Source organism: Leptodactylus fuscus, chromosome 5, assembly GCF_031893055.1.
Source record: "Leptodactylus fuscus isolate aLepFus1 chromosome 5, aLepFus1.hap2, whole genome shotgun sequence".
In the NCBI taxonomy this organism is placed as follows: domain Eukaryota; kingdom Metazoa; phylum Chordata; class Amphibia; order Anura; family Leptodactylidae; genus Leptodactylus; species Leptodactylus fuscus.
The window spans coordinates 5,100,088-5,117,363 of record NC_134269.1 but is presented as its reverse complement, the minus strand read 5'-3'; the positions used below and the strand labels follow the sequence as shown (position 1 = coordinate 5,117,363).

Sequence of the window (17,276 nt, the reverse complement as noted above, 5' to 3'; positions counted from 1 at the left end):
CCACCTGGGCCAATAAACAAAAAGTCATCCAGGTAATGGATGATTGACCTAGAGCTAGTTTCAAAACGCCTTAGGTAGGATCGTATACGCCACGTTATTTTGCGGCCGTGATTTTGTCGTCCAGATAGGCAGACGCATACTTCACATGGGGTTTTAGGACAATGTCCATTGAACGCTGGAAAGTTGCTGGGGCTCTGTGCAACCAGAACGTCATGTCTCGGTACTGGAATAAGCCTTCTGGGGTAATGAAAGTTGTCTTCTCCTTGGCTGTTGGAAAAAAGGATATTTGCCAATATCCCTTTGTTAGGTCAATGGTTGACACATAGTGAGCCCATCCCAACTTCTCAATCAATTCAACCACGTGTGGCATTGGATATGCGTTAAATTTGAATATCTCATTTAGGCGTCGAAAGTCATAGCAAAACCGGAGGGTCCCATCCAGTTTAGGGACTAACACAATAGGGGTTGCCCACTCACTCTTTGACTCCTCTATGACACCCAGTTCCAGCATCTTGTGAATTCCTCAGCAATCAAATGCCGGCGTGCTTCTGGGACAAGATATGGCTTTAACTGAACCCGAACATGTGGCTCAGTGACAATGTCTTGCTAGATCAGATGTGTGCTGAGAACACATCAGTATTACGCTGAACCAACTCTCATGCCTCCTGCTTTTGCCTTTGCGTGAGAGCTTCGGAGATTTGTACCTCTGTCTCTGAACTGGACAGTGGATTTCTCCTCTCAACATGGGCCTCAGCACTTGTCACTGCTGGAACATTCACTGCCCCGAGTGCTTCACGTTCAATCCATGGCTTTAACTGGTTGACGTGATATATTTGTTCAGTATTGCGTGTCCCTGGTTGAAACACCTTGTAGTTCACCTCTCCGACTCGGGATACTATCTCTTAGGGCCCTTGCCACTTTGCCAGGAACTTACTCTCCACCGTTGGTACGAGCACTAGTACTCGATCCCCTGGTTTAAAAGTGTGCAACTTAGTAGGTCGATTATAGACCCTACTTTGAGCACTTTGAGCTCTCTCCAGATTTTCTCGGACCAGGGGCAAGACTGCTGCCATTCTATCCTGCATACTGGCAAGATGTTCGATCACACTTCTGTATGGAGTGTTTTCCTGTTCCTAGGTCTCCTTTGCAATGTCAAGCAGACCTCTAAGCTGACGTCCATAAACCAGCTCAAAAGGTGAAATCCGGTAGAAGACTGTGGGACCTCTCATATAGCAAACAACAGGTACGGCAACAGGCAGTCCCAGTCTTTACCATCTTTACCAACAACTTTCTTGAGCATCCCTTTTAGTGTTTTGTTGAAGCGTTCAACAAGACCATCGGTTTGAGGGTAATAAACCAAAGTCCGTATGTGTTGGATTTTCAGCATTTTGCACAACTCCTTCATGACCCGTGACATAAACGGAGTTCCTTGGTCTGTTAATATTTCTTTTGGTATGCCAGTCCGAGTGAACATCAGAAAGAGTTCCCGAGAGATTGCCTTAGCTGTGGCGGCTCTCAGGGGTACTGCCTCCGGGTACCAGGTGGCATAATCTAAAATTACCAAAATATATTGGTGTCCCTGGGAGGACTTTGGCAGTGGGCCTACTATATCCATGGCCAACCTCTTAAATGGAGCCTCAATTATTAGCAGAAAAAAAAAAAAAAAAAAACGTTGTAAAACTCGCTCCCTGGTTTTTTCAATCCCAAGATGTCCCCCAAGCAGATGCTGATGAGCTAGTTCTAGCACCTTCCGCTGGTGTGACCGGGGCATTACCAACTGTTCTACTAACTCACCTCTTATTCTATCCACTTGGTACAGATTATTTTTTATAACCGACATGTGCGGGTATTCATTCTCAGCTCCCGCATATTTGGGCTTCCGATCAAGCACCTTAACATTTTCCCACCCCCTAGCCAAGGTGGGATCCTGCAGTTGAGCAGACTCAAAATGGCCCTGAATGATGTCCATGACAGGTTCATGACAGGGGAAAACTTTCCTCATCCAAGGTCACTGCAACACTTGGTGCACTATGACCAGGATCTATCGGCTTCTAATAAGTTCTCCAGTCAGGGTCTTCAGGGCTCTCATCAGAGATCACAGAGTCACTTGTCGGTGTCTCTGTCACCACATTGGGTCTGGGGTTGTCCACACGGTCAGCAAGAGACCCTTGATGACTCCACAAATTCCAAAAGAGGAGAGAGTCTCTAGCCTAATATCATACTGTGAAGAAGTGATTTGACAACCCCCACTTCATGGGTCTGAGTGCCACAGAGGGTCTCTGTCAGTCCTACTGAATGAGCAAAGAGTGACATTCTTCTGGCTGATCTGCAATCCATTGGTTCTTCAGTCAGGAGACAGTTGGCTGCAATATGTCCTGGCCCTTTGCATCTCCAACAGTAGATCACAGCAGGTATTCCTGGTGGAGTCATGGGTCGCATCTGCAGTTTCCCCCCAGAACTTTTGTTACTGGATCCCTTCACTTCAGCTTCAGGTTGACGGTTAGGGGAGGAGCCTCTCTGGCCCAAAGTACGACCTTGCTTGGAGATCAAGCTGCTTTTTGAGGCCGGGCCGTGGTTGACTCACGTGGACAGTTTTGCAACAGGTCTTTCATTGCCTGGTACCTCTCCACAAGGCTTACCAGCTGATCAGCATCTCCAGGGTCTGCCTGTCCAATCCACCTCTGCAGTTTTGGTGGTAAGGACCGTATGAACTTGTCCATCACTATGATTTCTGTGATCTGAGTTGGAGTGTGAATTTCAGGCCGCAGCCACTTCTTTACTAAGAGTACTAGGTTGTGCATTTGTGACCACGCTGGGGAATCCTCTGAAAAAGTCCACTGCTGTACCCTATGAGCCCGTACGCATATGTTCACCCCTAAGCGGGCCATGATCTCCGCTTTCAGCTTCTCATAGCCCTTGGCTTCCTCAACCACTAGGTTGTAGTATGCTTTCTGCGGTTCTCCTGTGAGGAATGGCACCGCTACTCCGGCCCATTGCTCCTCTCGTAAACCCTCTCTCTCAGCAGTGCGCTCAAATACCGTCAGGAACGCCTCCACTTCATCATCAGCAGTCATCTTTTGGAGAAATTGGGTAACCCATTTGGCTGCTGTCTCAGCAACAGCTTCCGGTTCCCACAACACACTAGAGGTTTCTGCTGACAAAGTAGCCACTTGTTTCACAACCTCTTGAATGAGCTGAAGATCCTCATGTGCACTTTCCAGCAACGCAGTGTTCTTTTGCTGTTGCGTGGTATCAGCTTGCTGTTGCATGGCATTAGCCTGAAACAGTACTTTCAGTATTTCCTCCATCTCTGCACCTGTGGCATCTTTACTGGACAACTTTGCAGCTGCATTAACCCAGGACATTAACTGGTTACTAGTCTGTATGATTACAGCTGGTCAAGGCATGCTGGGACCTGTAGTGCCCGCATCCGAAGCACCATATGTGATGTACGGGGATTCAGACGCTCTGGTTTCCTCTTCAAATCAGCCTTTATTGCAGCAGACAAGTTTAAATAAAAAGATTGTGCTGCTCAGCATATCAAAAACAAACAAACAAAAAAAAAACCCTCCGCCTCTCCGGCGGCTTACTACATGAGTTGTTCCCTCACTAACCAGGGGTCAGCCTACCGCTGGCCTCCCAATAAACAACTTTTTCCAGATCAATAAGAGGTGCACATACCCAACTCTTTAGTAGTGTCCTCTTTGGCAGAGCTTTCTCCCAGACTGGTTGACTGTGTCAGTATTTCAGTCTCTCTCCTCTATCTCACTAACCAGCACACTTGTGCTACTTACAGGGCTCTGCTGGTCTATTCCCAAGCCTGGAGTGGATTGCCCTGCAGGACTGTCCCGAACTTTACTCCAGTCCGGGACCTAACAGCTGAATGCCCAAGCATACTGCAACAATCTGGGGGAAATATAGCAGTTCTCCCACACTATACCTCTCTCCACTTCACACTACCTAGCGTCTAGGCCATTTTCTATCCTATTACTCTTTCTTTGAAAGATGAGTATGGGTATCTGTATACAGCTCAGGTCCAGCGTATATACCTATTCATGTCTCAAGGGTGTTATGATCACAGAGTAGCTGCCTAGAGGTGGCACTAGAGAGCCTGTTCTCTTCTTCTTGGGGGCCGTATGTTATGTTGAATATTTAAAAATAATAATAACAAAAAACTTTAAGTATAACTTTCTCTACACCAGTGAGATCTACTTAATGCAGATGTGCAGGACTCCAATAATATGGCTGGTTTATTTCTCAGGAAGTGACATCACATCCGTTGGTCACATGGCCATGCTGAAGCTCAGTCCCATTCATTTTAATGGGACAAAGATGTGGTGTTTTCACGTGACCAATGGACATGATGTCACTTCCTGAGAAGAAGAAAAGCAGCCAAGTATTCATAGTCCTGCGCAACCCCTTTAAGGAGAACCAATACCTACATATAGTTACCAAGATATTGTCTTACAACTGAATAATAAACAATAGTTAGAGATTTTTAGAAGCTGCTAATGATTTACAAATGTATTTTTATTTCCCTTTATTGATGAGATCACTGGAGACTTATTAGACGATAACAGAGATCTCCCCGGAATTCTTCTCCCTGGATCACTGCCTTCATCTTGTACATAAATATCTGCAGGTAATGCTTCACCTTCATATGTCTGATGGTCGTAGACGCCGAGGACTCTGCTGCCGAACATGATCATCATTCACCTCTGGGACCATAGAAGAACTGAAGGAAAGCCAAGAAAACAGAACAAGGAAATGAACACTGAAGCCAAACAACTATCAGATGTGAGTACAGTCAGATAACTCCTCATGTAACATACAGTATGTCCAAGACAATCCCACAGCTCCAGCCTCAGCTCTCCTGCATTATATAAGAGCTCGCCTATCCGGACTCCAGTAAGACGCCGAGTACAGAGGAACGGGGACAAGAGGATGTCACAGAAAGGAGCCAAATAGTCATGAATAAAGTTACAACGCGTATTATACACAAATGTTACTGGGAAATACAAAGTTTCGTTACATTTCAATTCTCTTTAATACCTCGTGTGTTTTGGATCTGAAGGACACGACCACATGGAGCAGAACCTGGCTAATAGTTTCAAAAAAAGAGCAATGATGTTTTTCAAGGGTTTCCAAAAATGTAGAAATCTTTCAAATGTTTTCCTGTGTACATAGATGTATGAGCAGAACTATAAAAGTGTTTCATTTAAAAAAATATATATATTGAGCTTTTGAAACTAAGAGGTAACATTTTTTATTTAATACATTGATGAATTTGTGAATGTGTCTTTGCACTTTGTATACTTTGATCATTAATGGTTTCCGAACAGCTGATGTTAATAGTAATGTATCGCTAATTAATAAAATATTCTGTTCATGTTTATTCTCTGCAGAAATAATAATAATAATAATAATAATAATAATAATAATAATAATAATAATAATAATAATAATAGTTATTATTATTATTATTATTATTATTATTATTATTATTATTATTATTATTATTATTATTAATATGTTATATAGTAACACTTTCTAGGAACCAGTAAAACAAGACTGTTTTATGATTATGGCATTGTAAGGCTACATTCACATTTATACCAGAGACTCCATGTCTACCAAAAATCATTAGAGGAAAAACTCCCACATAGAGGACATTTTCCTCCAATGGTTCAGTTTAAAAACAAATGAAATTTGACCGACCCCATAATAGTCACCTCATCTGACAGACATAAATGGTTACAGACCTGTAGCACTGACATCCCACTTGATGAAGGTCTTAGAGAGACTGGTCCTGACACATCTCTGAATTTTAGTGAGCTCCGCTCTGGACTCCCTCCAGTTTGCCTATCAGCCGGGCATTGGGGTAGATGACGCCATCATCCACCTTCTTCACAGATCTCTCTCTCACCTAGAGAAACCTGGGAATACTGTGAGAATAATGTTCTGTGATTTCTCCGCTGCTTTTATCACCATTCAGCCAGGGCTACTGAGGGAGAAGCTGAACCTTGGTGGTGTGGACCATCACCTGTCCAACTGGATCCTAGACTACCTGACAACCCGCCCTCAGTATGTCAGAGCCCAGGACTGTGTGTCCGACACTGTGATCTGTAGTACGGGGGCACCACAAGGTCCAGTTCTTGCCCCATTTCTCTTCACACTGTACACTGCTGACTTTAGGCACAACTCCTCCAGCTGTTACTTACAGAAGTCCTCCGATGACTCTGCTATAGTAGGCCTTATCACTGATGGCGACGATAAGGAATACAGAGACTTAAACCGGGATTTTGTTGAATGGTGCCAGCAGAACCATCTCAGGATTAATGCTGGGGAGACTAAGGAGATGGTGGTGGACTTTAGTAAACGGAGACGTGTTCCCAATCCGGTGGTCATCTAGGGGACAGGCAATGAGATAGTCAGGACCTATAAGTACCTGGGTGAGCTTCTTAATAATAAGCTGGACTGGGCCGATCACCTGGAGGCACTGCACAGAAAGGGCCACAGCAGACTCTACCTGACTGACTACTATTATCTTTTTCTATCTGCTATTCGTAGCTTATATGTGTTCTTTTCTTGTACTATATTACTGTATTACTATGTAAATAAAATCATTAGCTTTGTCATTGTTTTATAATTCAGAGTTATAGAGAGTTATATTATATTTTACAATATCTGCTATATAATCTTCTTGGACTCATACACTGGGCACAATTTTTGTTATTTCTTATCTATTTTTTCATCTAAATACAGGAGAACAATAGGACGGCGGTCACTGAGTTTTTCCTCTTAGGATTTCAAGGTAGCCAAGACTTAAGAATTTCCCTGTTTTGTCTTTTCCTGGTGGCTTATTGTGGGGCAATATGTGGGAACCTCCTGATCATCACCCTGGTGTCCACCAGTAAGATCCTCCAGACTCCAATGTACTTCTTCATCTCACAACTCTCCACCTGTGATGTTTTGTTACACACAATTATTGTCCCAAATTTGCTCCACATCCTACTGAATAATGGGGCGGCCATTACTCTTAATGAATGTTTCACTCAGTTTTACTTCTTTTGTTCCTTGGAAGCCTTTGAGTGTCTTGTCCTCGCTGTGATGTCCTATGACAGATTTGTGGCCATCTGTAATCCCCTCCGTTATACTTCTATAATGACAAGTAGACATTGTGTAATATTGATCATAATCTGTTGGTTGATGGGATTTCCCATTAGTTTGGCTTACACTATAATTAAAAAGCTTAACTTTTGTGGCCACAATATTATTGACCATGTTTTCTGTGACCTCATTCCATTACTTGAGCTCGCCTGTTCTGACACCTTCTTTGTTTATTTGGAGCTGTACTTAATAGGTATTCCAATAGTCATCATTCCAACCACCGTCATTGTCTCTTCTTATACTTATATAGTTCGGGCAGTCTTAAGGATTCCATCCAGTACTGGTAGACAGAAAGTCTTCTCCACCTGTAGCTCCCACCTCATTGTGGTCTCCATATTCTACTGGACGATATTCAGTGTTTATCTTGCCCCAAGTAAAAGACAAACTCTCACCATGAGTAAGATCCTCTCCCTGCTATATACTGTGTTTACTCCACTGGTCAACCCCATTATATACAGTCTGAGGAATAAAGACATTAAGAAAGCCATACAAGAAACATTTCTGAAATGTGTATTTCCGAGGTGTGGTTGATCCACCTTGAACATCTCAAGCATTAGTTTATTGAAATAAAAAATTTACCAAAAAATGTGGTAATTTCATAAAATATTGGCCGATATTTACTTACTGCAAAGCTGAACTTGCCACATTAGATTTTACATTCCCATCGCTCACCTGAGATGAACTGTGGTTGGTTGGTCATACAACTAACTGTGCCAAACAAATAAACAACCACAAATCTTCTGAGTGTTCGACCACCCCAGACAATGGGAAAAATAACAGATAAAAGTCATTCAATGGTAAGGAAGGGCTGAAAACAGCAAATGATTGACATTTTGTCAATGTTTTAGTGGTACAAACACATGCCCACTACACAAAAATCTATAATTGATGCTTGGCTATATTGGACAGACGGTTGTAAGACCAACCAACATTAAAATCACTTCAGCAGTCAAAAATCTGATGAATATGACCAGCTTTGTAAAGTGTAAACCAAGATACAGTCCTATGAAAAAGTTTGGGCACCCCTATTAATCTTAATCATTTTTAGTTCTAAATATTTTGGTGTTTGCAGCAGCCATTTCAGTTTGATATATCTAATAACTGATGGACACAGTAATATTTCAGGATTGAAATGAGGTTTATTGTACTAACAGAAAATGCGCAATATGCATTAAACCAAAATTTGACCGGTGCAAAAGTCTGGGCACCTCAACAGAAAAGTGACATTAATATTTAGTAGATCCTCCTTTTGCCTCTAGTTGCTTCCTGTAGCTTTTCATCAGTTCCTGGATCCTGGATGAAGGTATTTTGGACCATTTCTTTCTACAAAACAATTCAAGTTCAGTTAAGTTTGATGGTCGCCGAACATGGACAGCCCGCTCTCAAATGATCTGAAAACAAAGATTGTTCAACATAGTTGTTCAGGGGAAGGATACAAAACGTTGTCTCAGAGATTTAACCTGTCAGTTTCCACTGTGAGGAACATAGTAAGGAAATGGAAGACCACAGGGACAGTTCTTGTTAAGCCCAGAAGTGGCAGGCCAAGAAAAATATCAGAAAGGCAGAGAAGAAGAATGGTGAGAACAGTCAAGGACAATCCACAGACCACCTCCAAAGAGCTGCAGCATCATCTTGCTGCAGATGGTGTCACTGTGCATCAGTAACAATACAGCGCACTTTGCACAAGGAGAAGCTGTATGGGAGAGTGATGAGAAAGAAGCCGTTTCTGCACGTACGCCACATATAGAGTTGCCTGAGGTATGAAAAAGCACATTTGGAGAAGCCAACTTCATTTTGGAAACAAAGATTGAGTTGTTTGGTTATAAAAAAAGGCGTTATGCATGGCGTCCAAAAAGAAACAGCATTCCAAGAAAAACACTTGCTACCCACTGTAAAATTTGGTGGAGGTTCCATCATGCTTTGGGGCTGTGTGGCCAATGCCGGCACCGGGAATCTTGTTAAAGTTAACAAGTCTAAGTCTAACTTAACTGAACTTGAATTGTTTGTCCAAAATACCTTTATCCAGGATCCAGGAACTGATTAAAAGCTACAGGAAGCGACTAGAGGCTGTTATCTTTGCAAAAGGAGGATCTACTAAATATTAATGTCACTTTTCTGTTGAGGTGCCCATACTTTTGCACCGGTCAAATTTTGGTTTAATGCATATTGCACATTTTCTGTTAGTACATAAACCTCATTTCAATCCTGAAATATTACTGTGTCCATCAGTTATTAGATATATCAAACTGAAATGGCTGCTGCAAACACCAAAATATTTAGAACTAAAAATGATTAAGATTAATAGGGGTGCCCAAACTTTTTCATAGGACTGTATATCATTCTTAAACCCTTAGTACCACAATCAGTTTACGTAGTCACTAGGGTTGAGCCAATCTTGAGATTTCAGGATTGATTTTAAAATCCTAGTTCCGATCATTTTCCAGCTGATCCCAATCACGATCGTGACATGTGCTCGATCAGAATCCGATTTTTTCTGATCCTGATCGCTTAACCCCAGCCAATGTTTCTCTATGGGAAAAGTTACTTTTAGGGTTGAGCCGATCTTGAGATAACCTCCGACCTCGATCCTGCTGGAAAAGATCGGGATCGGAATTCTGATCGTGATTGTGAAATTTACTCAATCACTGATCGGTGTCCGATCTTTTCCGATCCCGATTGCTCAACCCTAGTAGTCACCTTATGTGGTAATAACTGTAGAGCTCTTTAACTTACACAAGTGATTCTGCCATTGATTATTATTATTATTATTATTATTATTATTATTATTATTATTATTATTATATGAAACTTTGTGCTTCATATTAGTGGTCATTTTTGATTAAGTTTTGTGATTATTTGTGACTGTCTGAAATTTCATGTGATCACTCTATCTTAAACTAAATCTCTCTAAGACTGAACTACTACTGTTTCCACCATCTAATAGATCTGTCCCTGATATATCCATTGCAGTCTCAGGCCTTACTATAACTCCTAGGCAGTATGCCCGCTGCCTCGGGGTCATGTTTGACACAGACCTTTCCTTCACCCCTCATGTTGAATCACTCGCACGTTCATGTCACCTCCACCTCAAAAACATCTCCAGAATACGCCCTTTCCTTACCAGAAATACACTAAAGACACTTATTGTCTCTCTGATTCATTCTCGCCTTGACTACTGTAACTCCTTACTAATCCGTCTTCCCCTCACTAAACTCTCCCCTCTACAATCTATTCTGAATGCAGCGGCCAGGCTCATCTATCAGGCTAGACGCTACAGCGAGGCCTCCGGTCTGTGTCGGTCACTACATTGGCTGTCTATTCATTATAGAATAAAATATAAAGTTCTCCCCCCTCCCCCACAAGGCTCTCCATAATGCCGCACCTCCCTACATTTCCTCCTTCATCTCTGTCTACCGCCCAACCCGTGTTCTCCGCTCACTCAATGATCTAACATTTACATCCTCTATTATCAGAACCTCCCACGCTCGTATACAAGACTTCTCCTGAGCTGCACCACTTCTCTGGAATGCTCTACCCCGGACAATCAGATTAACTCCCAATTTCTACAGCTTCAAATGCAAACTAAAGACACATCTTATCAGACAGGCCTATCACAATTTCTAATGTAAACCCTTTTGTACTGTAACTAGAATCCACAAAATTTAACCCTCCTCTGTCCCCGCTCCCACATTCCCCCACATGATATGATGTCATCTCAGGATAACTTTATAGGTCCAGGCACCATCCACATGTTACAGGACACCACTAGTGACGGCTCATAAAGTTTTATGTCTGTGTAATGACAGTCACCTCTATTACAACATTGTCTGACCCCTGTATAAGCAATAGGTTGCAGAGGCAACCTGAGGTGGCCTCTGCCTCAGGTTCCAATCCAAAAAACCCCATGTGAACTTACCCTAACTCCTCCCAGTGAGGTTCTGAGTTTTGGTCTGTGAAGGCGACACTTAAAGTCTTCTCTTGAAATGTACAAGGTCTGAGAAAACCCACTGAAATGATCTCAGATGATCTCAAAACTTAAAAAATTTGGAGCAGAGATATGTCTCCTCCACAAAACACACTTCAAAGCAGATGCTGTATGTAACCTTCCCACTAAATACTTCCCTCATTGGTTCTATAGCTGTAATGTCAAAGCGTCAAGAGGAGTGTCTATTGCCATAGCTAACAATGTCCTTTCTGAACCACAAGTGATCTGCTCAGACCTGGACTGGAGCTTTCTTCTTGTAAAGGGCAAGATGGTGAACCTGCTGTTCTCTATGGACAATTTACATGCCCCAGTGTCAAACTGTATGGCTAGCTAACACTATACCCATATTCAGAGAGTTACAGTAACTGTATATACTATATATATATAGTTGTCTCATGTGTAATCCTTCAAATCAGCAAATAAAGGTTCTTTCACCATCTCTGATCAATCACCCATCTCTATTACAATGACTTTTCAATCACTACCTATCAGAACCTGGTCATGGAGACTTACTGAGACCCTCCTTGACATCCCTGCTCATGTCTTGGTTCTATAACTAAATTAGAGTTGTTTTGTAGAGATGAGCGAGTAGTACTCGATCGAGTAGATATTCGATCGAACACTACGGTATTCGAAATACTCATACTCGATCAAGTACCACTCGCTATTCGAATGGAAAAGTTCGATGCAGAACCAGCATTGATTGGCCGAATGCTATACAGTCGGCCAATCAACGCTGGTTCTTCTCCTACCTTTAGAAGTCTTCTCCATGCAGCTTCCCCGCGGCGTCTTCCGGCTCTTCATTCACTCTGCCAGGCATCGGGCCTGGGCAGAGCCGACTGCGCATATCTGCTTGTAGTGCGGGCATGCGCAATCGGCTCTGCCCAGGCCCGATGCCTGGAAGAGTGAATGAAGAGCTGGAAGACGCCGTGGGGACGCGGCAAGGAGAAGACTTCTCAGAGGATCCAGCCCGACCCTCACTCGTGGACTTGGTAAGTATAATTTGATTGAACGTTGCCTACCCCTGATACGAGCATTTTCCTCCCATAGAGTATAATAGGATTCAATATTCGATTCGAGTAGTCGAATATTGAGGGGCTACTCGAAACGAATATCGAACATTTTACTGTTCACTCATCTCTAGTTAAGATTTGTAAAGATACTAAATATTCATATTCGATCGAGTAGGTATTCGATCGAATACTACCTTATTCTAAATACTCGTACTCGATCGAGTACCACTCGCTATTTGAATGGAAAAATTTGATGCAGAACCAGCATTGATTGGCTGAATGCTATACAGTTGGCCAATCATCGCTGGTTCTTCTCCTACCTTTAGAAGACTTCTCCGCGCAGCTTCCCCGCCGCGTCTTCCAGCTCTGAATTCACTCTACCAGGCATCGGGCCTGGGCAGAGCCGACTGCGCATGCCCGCGCTACAAGAAAATGGCCACTTTGACTGTATGAGTATGAGTATTCGAAATACTCATATTCGATCAAATACTACTCGCTATTCGAATGGAAAAATTCGATGCAGAACCAGCGTTGATTGGCCGAATGCTATACAGTCGGCCAATCAACACTGGTTCTTCTCCTACCATTAGAAGTCTTCTCCTCACAGCGTCCCCGTCCCCGTCACAGCTCAGAATGACAACCCCTTGTCTGCTCCTGCCTGACAGCGCCTTCCTGACAGTGCAGAACACAAATAACATATCAGGCATCAAATATAATAGCCTTGATTGCTCAGGATTAGTCAGGGGCTAGAGGAGAAATTCCAACTGTGCTGATATCTGTGGAGCAGCAGCTATTGAATGGTGTAAGGAGATAGACTGGTTGGAGGTGGTGAAATGCTGACATTACATAACATGATTTATAATTCCCTAGTCCTAATTTGAGAAAGCAATCTATCATTGCTGGTGCTTGTGTCGGCCTCTTACAAACTGGAAAGGGGAAGTCAATGCAGTTATATCCCAATATTGATGGACTGTTCCACTAAACATATAACATATTACCTATCATACATCTCATTGTGCCCATAATCTTTTTTCTTTAGAATACAATGTAGACTATTACTTATTGCTCTTTAGGGAGCTCATGACAGGAGACCAGGGCACAAATCTCTATAGATTCCTCTGGCACACTGCTTTGTCTTCACTCTCTATATATACTGTACAGGTATACAGTGATTCTTCATTATACATAGGGGATATGTGCGGACTGTCACAGGTTTGATGTTTCCTGTGACATTACACAGTCTTCCTAGTCTTTCCATCCACACCACAGCTTTGTGCTGAGACCATGGATATATTTGATGTAGGTATTGGCTCAATAACTGACTATTTATATTGTTGATATATTGTTATCATGTATTACTCTCTGGTATTGTATATATGGTGGAGCCTTCACGTGTGTATCCTGTACAGCAGAGTCCATGTGGCTACTATGACTCCATACAACCTCCGAGCACACGCGGGCACTCTGTATCTCACTCCATGTGTACACTGATATTCTCCTCTAAATGTGATATCTCCTTATCCTCCGTATACGCAGGATATTCTGGATTTGTTTTCTTTCTGATTCATATACAAACCAATAGAAGAAATTACCTTTTACATTTCTAGTTTCCAGGTTTGAGCTGCAGGTTTGTCGCATCAAATTCCTAAATAATTTGCAATATTGACAAATTCTGTAAAACTAATTTTAATTTATGATTACATTTGTTTCTGACACTGGATATAGACACAATGCTTAGGTCAGGATTATTTTACATGGCTGCCCCCATTTAGTATAATAAATCCTATCACTCATACTAAATAGAGTGGGGGAGAATGGCCGCAGATCTGTTGTCACTTCTACTTGATCTCAGCATTGGCGGTGAGCCTGGGTAAAAGTCATATTTTCTGTGTAACAGAGAGACAAATTGGAGGTGACTTTGGGACCTGTGGAAGATATAGGACATTGGTTAGGTTTAAGGTGAATGTGCCACCATTGCAGATTCTTACTTCACCTCCATCTTGTTCTTTGGCATCTCATGGAGTTATTCAGTTGAGCGTCCACAATACAGGTTACTAGTAATATCTTGAGGAACAGAATATATACAGTATTACTACAGCGTCATCTCATTATGTCTATGGAGAAGAAAATCTTTTGTTCTCTTCTTGTTCCTCCTCTTAACATGAAGACATCGCCAAGAGACAAATAGCCATGTTATAAGTCACCTAGACACAGACAGCCATGTAGGTACATGGTTTAGTTTCTCAACGGAATTGTTCAATGTGCCAACGAAACACATGTATGTAACCCAACTGCTTACTAAATGCTTGAGGCCACATGACCAGTTATGATTGGGGTTGAGCGATTGGAATCGGAAAAGATCGGATCCCGATCGGTGATCAAGCAAATTTCACAATCGCGATTGGGATCGGCTGGAAAATGATCGGAAATCGGATTTTGAAATCTCAAGATCGGCTCAACCCTAAAAGTGACTTTTCTCATATAGAAGCATTGACTAGGGTTGAGCGATCGGGAAAGATCTGATTCCGTTCGGCGATTGAGCAAATTTCACAATCGGGATCGCCTGGAAAATGATCGGAAATCGGATTTTAAAATCGATCCTGAAATCTCAAGATCGGCTCAACCCTAGTTATGATGAGTGACACCATGCCTAATCCTGTTAGCCCATAGATGCATTACATAGGACTAATCCCTGTGTTATATCAGAACGGGGTCTGTGATATCATAAATAACTGTGAGCAGAACTTTAAAAACATGAACATTAGAACATTTTTGATTTTGTGTTCTACAGACAAAAACAATAGAAAAAATGGAATACTCCTTTAAATTCTAGGGCCAAAAGAGAACCAAAGCCTATGCTAAAGATATATGGGTCCTACACATTCTACAGGTCAAATACGTGGTTGGTTTAATTCTTTTATTGGGTACCATGTCCAAGGCTCTTTACATTATTACTAACTTCTTTCAATAAACTAAAAAAAAAACAAAAAAAAAACAACAACTAATATTTGTCTTTTTCTTCTATTTTCTGAATCTTAAAGCCGGAGAATAATGTAACTAAAGTTACAGAATTTTTCCTTGTAGGATTCCAGTGTAGCCAGAGTGTAAGATTTACATTGTTCTGTCTTCTCCTGGTGGTTTACTGTGGGACAATATGTGGGAACCTCCTGATCATCACCCTGGTGTCCACCAGTAAGATCCTCCACACCCCAATGTACTTCTTCATCTCACAACTCTCCATCAGTGACATCTTACTGACCACAGATATTGTCCCCAACATGCTCCAGATTCTGTTCCATAATGGGGCGACCATTACTTTTATTGAGTGTATGACTCAGCTTTATTTCTTTGGTGCTGCAGAAGCCTCAGAATGTCTTCTCCTCACAGTGATGTCCTATGACAGATATGTGGCCATCTGTAATCCTCTCCGCTATACTTCTATAATGACAAGTAAATTTTCCATGAAACTGATCGTCATCTGTTGGTCAGTTGGATTTTTTATTACATTGGTTGATGTCACAACAACGTCCATGTTGACATTCTGTGAACCAAATATCATTGATCATTTCTTCTGTGACATTCTGTACTTACTAGAGATTGCATGTTCAGACACCTCCATTATACGACTAGAGGTGAGTGTACTAAGCACCCCCATAGTGGTTATACCAACCATAATAATCATAGTATCCTACACTTATATCATTGTTACCATCTTAAGGATCCCATCCAGTACTGGTAGACAGAAAGCCTTCTCCACCTGTAGCTCCCACCTCATTGTGGTCTCCATATTTTATGGGACATTGTTCAGTGTTTATATTGTACCAACAAGAAGACAAACAATGACCATCAGTAAGATCCTCTCCCTGCTATATACTGTATTAACTCCTTTAGTCAACCCCATTATATACAGTCTGAGGAATGAAGTTGTTTGGAAAGCCGTACAGGGAACAATTCTTAGACATATAATTCATTGTAATCATCCATGATCCCCATAAAGGGATTCTTTGTTACTATTACGCCTCTTCTAGGGGTCTCAGTCTGGTTGGAGTTGACGCCTCTGTATATGTCATTGTGTTACTATCAATGTTGGGCTCACATTATTTGCTGAATAATAATATGCCATATAGAAGTGAAATATCTAGGGGGTATATACATTACTTTCTTATGTTTCTGACCACTGTCAGGCTTATATAATAAAGTTGCATCTCTTATTTTACTTTTGGGTTTTGTTCAGATATATGGGTTTGAACTTGAATGTTTTGTTTTTTAACACACACACACACACACACACACACACACACACACACACACACACACACACACACACACACATATATAATTATATGGACATTGGGGTGGATGGTGCCATTATCAACCTTCTTCCCAGAGCTCCCTCTTAACTGGAGAAACCTGGGAACACTGTGAGAATAATGTTCTTTGACTTCTCCAGTGCGTTCAACACCATTCAGCCAGGGCTACTGAGAGACAAGCTGGATCTTGTTGGAGTGGACCATCACCTGTCCTACTGGATCCTAGACTACCTGACAACCCGCCCTCAGTATGTGAGAGCCCGGGACTGTGTGTCTGACACTGTGATCTGTAGTACGGGGGCACCACAAGGTACAGTTCTTGCCCCATTTCTCTTCACAATGTACACGGCTGAATTTAGGTGAAACTCATCCAGCTGTTACTTACAGAAGTACTCCGATGACTCTGTAATAGTAGGCTTTAGCACTGATGGAGACAATAGGGAACACAGAAATTTAAACCGGAACCTTGTGGAATGGTGTCAGTGGAACCACCTCAGGATTAATGCTGGGAAGACCAAGGAGATGGTGGTGGACTATGGTGGACTATAGTGCTCCAAATCCAGTGGACATCCATGGGACAGGCATTGAGATAATAAAGACCTATAAGTATCTGGGTGTGCTCCTCTGTAATAAGCTGGACTGGACTGATCACTTGGATGCACTGCACAGAAAGGGCCACAGCAAGCTCCACCTGCTCAGGAGGCTGAGGGTCTTTGGAGTCTAGGGGACACTTCATAGGGCCTTTTCCAACTCTGTAGAGGGATAGGCTATCTATTTCGGAGTGGTCTGCTGGGGGAG

General features: G+C 42.2%; 2 protein-coding genes across 2 annotated transcripts; both read left to right on the top strand.

Moving 5' to 3' along the window:
- The first annotated feature begins 4,701 nt into the window (after positions 1–4,701).
- Positions 4,702–7,701, top strand: LOC142204332 (olfactory receptor 10A7-like). The gene is made up of 2 exons (XM_075275642.1): positions 4,702–4,797; positions 6,766–7,701. The coding sequence occupies exons 1-2, from the start codon at positions 4,702–4,704 to the stop codon at positions 7,699–7,701; spliced, it is 1,032 nt and encodes a 343-aa protein (XP_075131743.1).
- Positions 7,702–13,452: 5,751 nt separating this feature from the next.
- On the top strand, positions 13,453–16,154 carry LOC142204331 (olfactory receptor 5G9-like). Its single transcript, XM_075275641.1, has 2 exons — positions 13,453–13,467; positions 15,210–16,154. Exons 1-2 carry the CDS (start codon positions 13,453–13,455, stop codon positions 16,152–16,154), a joined length of 960 nt encoding a protein of 319 aa, XP_075131742.1.
- The last annotated feature ends 1,122 nt before the right edge of the window (positions 16,155–17,276 follow it).

What these genes read in the sequence shown, in the direction of transcription:
- LOC142204332 (XM_075275642.1), top strand. Translation starts at nt 4,702, where the DNA reads ATGATCATCATTCACCTCTGGGACCATAGAAGAACTGAAGGAAAGCCA. An exon ending in AAGCCAAACAACTATCAGAT is followed by an intron (nt 4,798 to 6,765) that starts GTGAGTACAGTC and finishes ATCTAAATACAG; the next exon opens with GAGAACAATAGGACGGCGGT.